Source organism: Chelmon rostratus, chromosome 2 (genome assembly GCF_017976325.1).
Source record: "Chelmon rostratus isolate fCheRos1 chromosome 2, fCheRos1.pri, whole genome shotgun sequence".
NCBI lineage: Eukaryota > Metazoa > Chordata > Actinopteri > Chaetodontiformes > Chaetodontidae > Chelmon > Chelmon rostratus.
The window spans coordinates 4,717,553-4,728,249 of record NC_055659.1 but is presented as its reverse complement, the minus strand read 5'-3'; the positions used below and the strand labels follow the sequence as shown (position 1 = coordinate 4,728,249).

The following is a 10,697-nucleotide window of genomic DNA, read 5'->3' as shown; positions in this document are numbered from 1 at the left end:
CGCACTCTGATTGGCCCGCGCCTCTGCACGTGTACCGGCGAATCCTTGTCCGTTATGTAACGTGCAGCGCACGAGAGGAACGACATGGGGCGGAGATTGCGGAGGGGGGGCTGCGGTATCTGAGTGTGGGGCTGTGTGGAGTTCATTCATCTCTGCACATACATCACCCACTTACTATTACTTATTATTTTTTTTATCGGTGATAATTTCATGTGACCATGTGAGATTCATTTTGCATTTTGTTTCAGTTTTTTTATTATTTAACATGGCTGCAAAAGACCTGTCAATTGCATAAAGTTCCAATTTCAAAAAATAAACCCTATATGCACATGCACAATATTCTATAAATATTAGCAAACTTGTGTCTGAAAGCTTAATTGTGCATAAGCTGAAAGTGCAGTTGAGACTGCTTTTGTTTAAAAGCAAAGTGGACAGATGAGACAGTTTGTGGTTGTAGCTGTAGTATTTGCAGTAGTAGTAGTAAGAGGAGGAGGAGTTGGGGATGGATGGTTGGATGGTGAAACACCCTTGCAAGAGTTGGAATTTGAGGACAACGTGGCTCTGAAAGCATTCAGCCTGTCTGCCTGCCTGTCTGTCTCCCTGTCATAATACTACAATTAAAGGTAAAGAGCCAGAGAAGACGTACTGTAAGCTCCCTGCCTCCAGCATGCAGTAAAAATACCAAACCGGCTTGCTGTGCCCACCGGATTCCCCGTTCATGACGGAGGAATTTATTTTCTGCGCGTTGAATAATATCTGAGCGCTTACTACTGGCCCTGAATGCATCGCTCACTTTTTAATTATTTTTCTGATTGCACCTTTCAAATGACAACTGATAGAATTTCCAATAACTCCCTCCTCTTTGTTGCTCCATCTCATCGCCCTGAGGCGAGACAGACAGGCAGACAGGCAGCGAGACAGGCAGTGAGACACCCGGCATCTCTCCACAATCCACGTGTGTTCTGTCCCAACTTTTACCCGCCACCATTTTCCTGGAATCCCAGCCTGTGCGATATCACTCCGCGGGCGAGACAACATAGACCCGCATTTCAACGCCAAATTAACCACAATCGCCGTCGCCCCCGTTTTTTCCGCCTGAACTTGATCGAAACCGAAGCTGACGGTGGATAAAAACACGGTGGGTTCGGTTGCCTTGAACAACCCCTTCTCGGTTTTAGCGTTTTGGCGCGTTTTTGGTCGCGGTGGAAGGACACGTGCGAGTAGCAGCGATATAATCCTCGCGACCCCGGCAGCCACACCCACACGTACTCTGTCTGCCCGTAACGGAGGAGGAGAAGGAGTCCGGTCGGAGATAAACACCATGCTGCCGTGCTGCAACTTTAATTTTACACGCAGAAAATTTCACGTCAGCAGACAATTCTAGTTTGACGTCTCTCCCGGTGGACTTTACTGGAAATTTAGGACGTTTTCTCGCTTTTTCGTCATTCTGAATTCCACTTCTGTGAGGACAGTTGAAGGTAAGGCAGCTGCCCGGGGGTGAATTTGGGTTATCAGATTTAATCAGAATCATGCACGGCCCGTTCAAGTCATCTCACGGCGCGACGTTCAGTTGTGCTTTTGTGCATTTCGTCGTTGTAATTTTGTGCTTCATGTAGTTGTAAGTGGGAAATTAAAGGAAAAGGAAATGCCGGTTTCACGTGGGAACACGGCGTTGCTCAACCCATGCGGGGTTTAAATGACCCTTTCAGCGGGTTCACCTTTTAGCTCTCTGAAGCACTTCTGGTGCATTCACTGACTTCTTTCACACAGAAAAATACTGCGTTTTAGGACTAGATGTGTGGTTTTCTGCATGTTGAGGTTTTTTTTTATAAATTATTTTATATGTTCACATGGTGTTCAGATCTAATAGATTCGGAGTCTGGTGCAGGAGCACTCAGTCAGCGCGACCTAACGGCAAAGACTGAAGCTTCAGCAATCTGCATTCAAAACCTCATTTAGAAATGTGTATATTTTAGACGCTCCGCCTAGCCTGCTTCAGTGCACGCGCTGCACTTAGTTGCCGGTAGTTTTAGATAATGACATGCATTCATATGTAGTAAACAGTCGTTTAGTGTTATGTAGAGTAAAGAAAATGGCATCAGAAACACTATTAAGTACTTAACTTGAATTATTTTCTGTCTTGTCACTGCTCTGTATTTAAGTGTTGGCTCCGGTTTCCCAGGCTGTGATGGTAAAGAAAGGCAGCCTTTAACTCACAGAGGCTGTCTGCGCCACACACACTGCTGCTTTGTTCTCCCACACAGTCTGCTATACATGCACATACCATAAGTCTCCATAGGATTATTACAGGAATTCACCCCAAACTCACAGGAGTGCTTCCCACCCTGATGCTTTTAGCTATGCTTGTTTAATCCGACGATTTTAAAGCATTTTGCAGTAAAATTTTAAGTTTTTATTGTGAATTGTTTGCTGAAAGCAGCAGGAAACCAGCGTGTCCAGACTGGTTAGTGTTAACATACATGATCCGCTGAGCTTTTTAATGATCATCAGCGCTCCTCGGGCTTTGTGCTAAGAAAAGCAGGTTTTTTTATTCTCTGGAAGAAGCTGTGAGATTGTCCTGATTTCCTGCCGGGAAACCGAAGTGTTCATGCGTGTGAGAGGTTTTTAAGTGGAAAAGCAGGAGAAACAAAAGCGACCCATTGTCTCTGTAAACGTTTTCTTTTCCGAGCCAGCGGGGCAGCCGGGCTTAATTTTCGGGGTTTTTTTTAATGAAGTTCTGAGAAGGAAAGATGTAAATCGAGTGGAAGAGGTGTTAAGTTTCTGCTCCTGTCTCTCCCAGCTGTTCCTATGATGTCATGGGGAGGGGGTGTTGAATCTTTTTGGGTGATTTACGGCCTCCCCGGAGGAGCGGGGCGGGGCTTCAGTGATGTAAACACAGATATAAGGTGGCACGCTGTTGTTCGGGGTCTCAGTGTGGAGGAACTGGTTTAAACTTTCACTACAACACGTGTTGGTGCTGCTGCTGGGATTTACCCATTCAACACTGTCGCCGCTGCTTTGAACACACTACTGGCTCATCCTCTGTGGATTTAAACCAAATAAGCTCCGCTACCTCTCTGATTTTATTCTTTTTGTCCTGGTTTTTGTTGTTGTTCTCCCAGATTCTGCCTTCCAACATGTTGCAAAGCTTCGCTCAGTCGCAGGACTGGCTTTACTCAGAGCCGCTGCTGTTTGACGATGAGTTCTGCCAAAGTTTGATGAAGGACCTCCAGTCGCTGCCAACACCGCCGCAGTCCCCCCCCATGAAGGCCGGGGTTGGCGGCAGCAAGCCCCTGTCCAAGGAGGACCAGCTGAGCTACGTGTCGGACATCCTGCTGGAGGATCACGACATGCAACTCAACTGGAACTACGACTTCTTCCGCCCCGATGCTGCTGATAAGGAGGGCGAGCTCAGCCAGCCCTGCTCCCCCCTGGAGGAGAACGGCGAGGACTGCCTGTGGCAGTGCCTGGCAGCGGACAAGAGCCTGGAGGAGAAGCTGGTCTCTTCAGTGCTCGGCTCCAGCCCCCTGCTGTCTGACATCAACACCAGCATCTTCGAGGAGATTGCCGGCTCCACACTGGACTGCCAGAACCTGATGGAAACTCAGGAGCCCAGCGAAGCCACGTCAGACTACGGCTCAACCGGTGGCGAGCTGTCCACCTATTCATCCAGCGACTCTGGTGAGTTCAGACCTCATCATCATTTCACACATTCATGATTTTAACTCATATGATGAAAGCTGGGCCAGAATGTTTGCACCTGTTGTTGTGAGTCTTTTAGAGTCAGTCAGGATTAATCAGGATCAATAAAATGCCGCCTTTAAAATAGTTTTATGGATGTTTTAGCTCTGATTGTCATATCAGCCTTTATCTCAATCCTGCCTCATCATTGTGCAGTTTATCAGTATAAACGCTTGTCGCCGGCATTTCATTGATAATTCGCTGTTAATGTTTAGTGGCACCGAGCCCAAATTGTTCTTTGCACTCGGCTTATCTGGATGCCGTCCGCCCACCTGTAATCTGCAGGAGCCTTAAGGATGTGATTGAGGCGTGGGTGGGGTTTCACTGGCTGTTGACTGACATGAGTAAATGAGAGCTTTTAGGAGGGAGGATTGACTGTGTGTGTGTCTGTGTGTGACTCATGTTCAGCGGTAACAGTTGTGGCTTCATCCATTAACTCGTAATGAGTCATTGTACCGACTCGAGCCCTCTGGCACCCCTGACTGTAAACCAGAGGCAGACCCACATTTGTTGAATTTTTATTGACCCGTCAGCCTTTGTGTATATTTGTTAATTAAAAAAAATGTTTGGATTTTTGTTGTAATTTTAATTTTTGAAAAAATAAACATACCTACTCATTTAAATGGTGAATAGCGTTTCCTGCTTCCAATTTCACTTGAAATACTTTCAGAGCACCAAACTGTAACGACTGTTTATACCTTTACCTGTTGCTGTAATCTGGAGCTGCCTTCACTCATTAACAGAGTCACAGCTTGTTGTAACAGCTGTAAGCTTCTGCACGTTTATGGTTGTTTACAGTAGAGGGAATGATTTTCACTACTGTGTGTGTGTGTGTGAACAAACCCACATTGGTGTGTTGTGTACAGTGTCTACACTCGTGTTTTTGGTGTCAGCGCCCTTCTGAAATGTCGTCACGCCTTCAGAGAGCAGATAAAGTTACCACAAGGGTCAGAAAACAAGGTTGTGCCAGAAAACTAACCTTCCTCGCCTTTCTTCTCTCTACAGAGGAGGAGATCGACGTGGTGACGGTAGTGCGCTGCTCATCCAGCCCATCCCCTCTGCCCTCATTGGCTGACCTGTCTGCCCGTCAGCAGAAGCAGGAAGAGGAGCAGCGAGCTCTCCAGCGCCACCACTTTGAGATCCAGATGCAACACAACTATGCCGCGCCCTGTCCTGCGTCACCGCCGCCGTCATCCTCTTCCTCATCCCACAAGCGCTCGAGAGGCAGCGACAGCTCATCGCGCTTCCACCACTCTTCTCGCAGCTCGTCCTCTTCGTCGTCTTCCTCGTCGCGGTACCACCACCACCACCACCACTCGTCTCGGAACTCGACAGAGACCGAGGACGAGGAGGAGCGACGGCGGACACACAATGTGATGGAACGGCAGCGGCGCAACGAGCTGAAGAACTGCTTCGTGCGCCTGCGCGACAACGTCCCAGAGCTGTCGCACAACGACAAGGCATCCAAGGTGGTGATCCTGAAGAAGGCCAGAGACTGCATCTACGGCCTGGAGGACGAGGGACACAGACTGAAGTCCAAGAGGGACAGACTTAGAGCCAAACAGGAAGAGCTGAAAGCCAGGCTGGAGCAGCTTCGCAGCTAATGGACCAAACCATGGGCTGCTTTTTTAGGTGTTAGAGACAATGTTGGGGAGGGGCGAGGGTGGACAAGGGAAGAGACTTTGTACAAAGACAGAGGGATGGGTGGGACACAAGGTGCCGTGTAGCCATGCTGAAAAGAGCGCACAAAGTTTGACATTTCAAGGACTTTATGGTAACAATAACTCTGGACTGTATAGACTCATATTTTCAATTATTGTCATTGACAAACACAACACACTCATTGCCTCAGAATTAATCATTCTCATGCCTTGACTGCTGACTGTTGTAGAGCGTAGGGTGTTTTTAAAGTGGAAACGAAGGTGGAGCGAGCAGATTTTTATTATGTTTTTTTTTTTGAGTTTGGCTGGACGCACACTGAAAGACGAGAACAATACCCTTTGTTATCTTCCGTTTCTTTGTTTCGTCCCATTCGGGGATGCCAAATGGCACATGTGAATATTACACAGAAGCGCCTGTTGGGTCAAATAACCTTGAAACCACATCAGCTCAGTAGTTGAATGAAACTTGAATATTGTGTTTTTCAGGATGTCTTATAGCCATACTAACCAGTGATCCCTCCACTCTGACAGGTGTGTGATGGTGGCTTTGGAGTTATTTGGCCAACTGCACTTCTGTCAATTCCAGTTAAATTCCAAATCTGATGCTATGATCAGTTAAGGGGTTTTTCAGTGTGCTCTCAGCCCTGTTTGGCCTCAGGCGGACCCTTGGGCCCAACAACACTCTGTTATCAGGTTAATGGGTGTCATGACAGTACTGTATAGACCAGGTCTGATACTGTACACATAACAACGCTCAGCCTCGGTTCAGCTCACCGCCAGCACACTCACTTCAGAGTATGTGTGTGTTTTCTAGTTAAAGAAGTAGAAGTTGCTTTGTGTATTTAAGTATTTGTCATTAATAAACCGTTCACTCAAAGGTAGCCATATTAATCAGCATTCAGGTTTTGAGGAGACTGAGCTGGGAGGTAAACTGAACCCTGAGCTTTGCTATTGTAGCAAATCAGCCAAAGTTGGGATGGAAAACCTCTGGATAGCGGTTGCATGTCTGTAACAGAGCGACAGACAGATGGTGTCCTGACATATTTAATGGTTCTGGTTGGAGGAAGCTGCACCAGCAGCGATACTGTGACATTTAGTTCTGTTGCTCGTAGAGCAGCCTCTTTGCTAAGTGTAAATTAAGAAAGGCAGTTGACATATTTACCATTAATCCAGTGGAAAGTGCTTAAATGTGATTCATTGGTCAGTGGCCCTCGTTGAACAAACTGGTAAAGATTTCTGAGATTGTCCCTCAGCATCTAAATGAACTACAGGTTAAGTCATGATTGAATTTCCCTGAAACTAAAAAGCAGTTGAGCTTCATCACATTATGAGGATGATGTCGAATTATACTGTAATTCAGCTCCAGATTGGCGGCCCTTCGCAGTTTTGAACCCAATTGATCACATGGACCCAAAGTAGCTGCCGAAGAGCGCAGTGACATCAATGAATATTTTAATGTTAAATATATAAACGTAAAAGGTAAATCTGGATCTTGAGTTTGAAATATAAGTAATGGGGTCGGATGTTTAACTGAATGCAGTTTTACTCTAAATACCAATTATCGCCAATGTTATCCATTAATGTGCTGTTTGCAATTGAATGTGCAAATGGGAAACATTTGCTTATTTGTGTCAAATGTCTTAAAATGCTTCTTGTTTTTTCTTCTTCCTCCTTTAGTCTGAGTGTACTTGAACAGACCCTGGTCGGTAGGAATAATGAGAATAGAGGTGTTTTTAGTGGTGTGAAACCTGTTCTGCCTTGAAATGCATTCTGTTCAGGACGCCTTGTTCCCTTTGATGATGTCGCTGTCTGGTTAAAACCTCGCCTGCTTCTAACGCGAGCTAGTGTTTTTTCAGGGAAGCTTTAGCTTCTTGGTTTTTCTTCCAAACACCTCACATTATTTGTTATTTTTTTCGTTTTCTAGAGGTTCCCAGTCACAGAGAACTGCCTCCTGAAGTAAAGATTCAGAGGTTTTAACCTGACAGCAGGGATGATTTTTTTGTTTTCTTTTCTTAGCATGATACAACCTACCTCCACCTGGCTTCAGTCTGGCCTGTAATGTTTCTTTTTCTGGTATATTGTACAGATTTTTTTAAACAAATGTAAATATTTTTGTTATTGTATCATAAATTATTTTAGTCTTTTTTTTCTTGTTCATTTGAATTCGAGGATTTAAAAGAAATGTTATTCTTTACAAGCAGCACTTTTTTTTTAATATTGACGTAATTAAAGAATGAATGAGAGTAGGGAAGTCTGTGGTTTTATTTGATGCACACACACACACAGTAGTATATAGTGTGATTTTATAGATAGATGAAGACAGGGAAAATTATACCATGTTTCACACATTTTAACTGGACAATTATACAACTTTGGAGGTTAATTTGAAACATACACATGAAAACAAGCAATATAATGGAGCTCTTACTACAGCTGAGCTACAAAGCTCTTGACAGGATTTAATGGAATGGGATCAATAAATATGGAAGTGCCTACATATTAAAGGCTTCACCTTTTCGTTTGGGAACAAATGCTTAAATCAAAGACGAACTGAGAATACAAACTTAATGTTGCATTAACAATCTGAACAAAGTTTGGTTTAAGAGGGAGGCTTTGGGCTTTTTCGCGTCTCTATTTGCAGGGCAGTAATGCGTTACTATGTAGCACGTCACAGTAACAAGATTACTGCACCAAAACCAGCAGTGAGTAAACAAACATAAGAGGCACCGGTGGATGAAAGGTGATCCCTGAAGTCCAGTTTGAGTAACAGGTCCATGAGTATCAGATGCCAAACAGTGCACAGAGGTTTGTAACACTTTCAGACGGTATTTAAAGGAGTACTCCACCAAATTAGCATTCACTCCTATAGCACTGTCAGATTCACGACGCTCAGTTTAAAACAGAAAGTAGCTGAACCATAACTTACCTTTCATTGTTATTCTACACATTCTCCCTCCTTCTCAAAACCTGGCACAGTACCCACAATGCAACGAGCCCGCCCATCGTTTGGCCAGAGATTTGTTATGTCATTTGTTGTGTTATGCTAGCAGTGATGTGTCAAATTAGTGCAGTCCCCCTTTAACAACTCTAACAAGTTACCACAGGGGCACATTATTTTATCCATGATTTGTGCAAGTAGCAGGAATTTGTGCTTGCACGTCTTTTATTGGCCGATGGAGTGAATTGCAGAACGTCACTGCGGCAAAAGTTGAGCTAGGATCAAGTACAATGAGTGGTTGTGTTTTTCAGTGTTAATGTCTGTTTAAATGTGGCATTACATGGTACATCCTCACAGCCCCTTTTTATTTATTTTGACTAATTAGACCTCCTCTGAGGACTGTATAGGAGTGCAGTGCCTGATTTAAATCTCCAAGAATCTCCTGTTGCAGGTGCAAACTTCAACACTTGATTAATTTAGATAGTGGACTATGTAGTTCCAAGCAAAGTTTTCACCCATCTTCGATGTGAGCAGTGATTTAATCATCGAGAAGACCTAAAAACACCTGCTTGGGTGTGCAGGCGCTTCCTAATAATTTCTCCTGTCCTCACCAGGTGATGAAAGTGATGCCTTCTTGGCACAACTCCACTGTAATGTTCAGGTGTGATTTTGGAGGGCAAAACTTGTTTAATGTGTTGAAAAACAGGCGGAACGGGAAATGAAAATTGGAGCCTTATAAGCATAAACTGCAGGAGCTAGCATGGCTAGCAGGCTAACATTCCACAATTTGTAAATAGTGCTGCTTCTGAATACTCTCATTAACCTCTACCACTGTCTTTGCACTCACTACAGGCAGCATCCTTCTCTGCTGCTTCTATTTGCAGTGTGGTTACAGAACAAGAATATGATCAATCGATGCCAGCAGCCTCACTGGCAGGACATTAGAGCCTCGAGATTTTCAATTTTCAGTCAGTTTAAACTCCACATCCTCACATGAGAGCATGAGAAATCCACAGTCATTCTCATTCTGTGCAAAAAATGCTTTCCTTCGCACACCTGTCACCCTGGGCGGCCCCTCCCAGGTGTAGAGATATGTGAATGTTTTCTCAGGGCAAAGTGTGAGGCTGCAGCAGGTAGAAGCATTGTGCAACCTGAACTCAGTCCATGTGTCCAAGTGAGCATGTGGAGCAGGTGAACATGTGCCAGTCAGGTGTGTGTGTGCGCGCGCATGCGTGTGTGTGTGTGTGTGTGTGTGTGTAGTACTCTCCAGAGTTTATGTGTTATCTTGTTCCTGTGCGGCGCAGGTGTTCCTTTTAAATCCACTTCTGGAAAAATGTTGCCTCACCAGTTCAACAGCCAGAACTTCAGAGTTCAGATTTTTCCTCATTTCCAGTTGATTTAATCGTTAAAGTGGTCGATTCTAAGCTTCATCAATAACATACAGTAGCGATAACACATTTTCCTTGAAGAAATATCATTTAAAATAGAGGTGCAAGATCCTTTGCATTTACAAGGCGAACTGCAAAAGAAATGCTGATCTGCCGGCTGGGTTTTGGTTGACAGGAGCTATTAAAAGCTATGTTTATCTTTCATTGTTGGCGAGCCAACTGTGGATTCATGCTGTGAATGAATCCACAGTTCTGAGAATTTTTTTATTTAAAACATTTTTAATCATCTTGCATGCAACAGGGAAAATAATGACCTGCATACCTGTTGAAATTATCCTTTAAGTGGAGATTTAAAAGCAGGGCTGCTGATTACGGCAAAAATCATAATTATGATTCTTTTGGTCGATATTGAGATCACGACTTTTGAAGCATCATGCATTTATTGAAAAACAGTTTTTATCATTGGACTTCCTTAAACTTTAAATATCATTAATAAAATAATAACAATAAAAGGGTGTGCTTGATTTATAACACAAGACAAAACAAGAGCTTCATTGCGAAACAGAACAATCATTGTATCATCTTGATTTCATAATCGTTGGAAGGCAACATCATGATTGAAAATGAAATTTGATTAATCTCTCAGCCCTGTGATTGGTTCAAGCTTTATTTTGCAATTAAACTTTTCAAATGAAACTTTTCCACAGAGTTACAGCAACATAAAAAAGGTGTTTGTCTCATGTAGATGAAGGTTAGGATCAGTTTATTTTAGGCTTTGAAAAAGACTGTCAATCAGGGAAGTGTTGTAATGAGTAATATGATGATAGCTGCACTGTGTGTGTGTGTGTGTGTGTGTGTGTGTGTGTGTGTGTGTGTGCAGCTATGTAGGTCAAGGTAGGTGGATGTGACTGTCAGGTGTGTCAGATAGCAGCTAACAGATCGGTCCAGATTCCATAAAAGCCTTTTCAT

The 10,697-nt window shown here is 44.0% G+C and overlaps 1 protein-coding gene across 1 annotated transcript; it reads left to right on the top strand.

Annotated features, from left to right (window-relative positions):
* Positions 1-1,259: 1,259 nt before the first annotated feature.
* On the top strand, positions 1,260-7,648 carry mych (myelocytomatosis oncogene homolog). Its single transcript, XM_041954133.1, has 3 exons — positions 1,260-1,478; positions 3,123-3,681; positions 4,747-7,648. Exons 2-3 carry the CDS (start codon positions 3,138-3,140, stop codon positions 5,343-5,345), a joined length of 1,143 nt encoding a protein of 380 aa, XP_041810067.1. The 5' UTR covers positions 1,260-1,478; positions 3,123-3,137; the 3' UTR covers positions 5,346-7,648.
* Positions 7,649-10,697: the final 3,049 nt, after the last annotated feature.

What these genes read in the sequence shown, in the direction of transcription:
- mych (XM_041954133.1), top strand. Translation starts at nt 3,138, where the DNA reads ATGTTGCAAAGCTTCGCTCAGTCGCAGGACTGGCTTTACTCAGAGCCG. An exon ending in CTATTCATCCAGCGACTCTG is followed by an intron (nt 3,682 to 4,746) that starts GTGAGTTCAGAC and finishes TTCTCTCTACAG; the next exon opens with AGGAGGAGATCGACGTGGTG.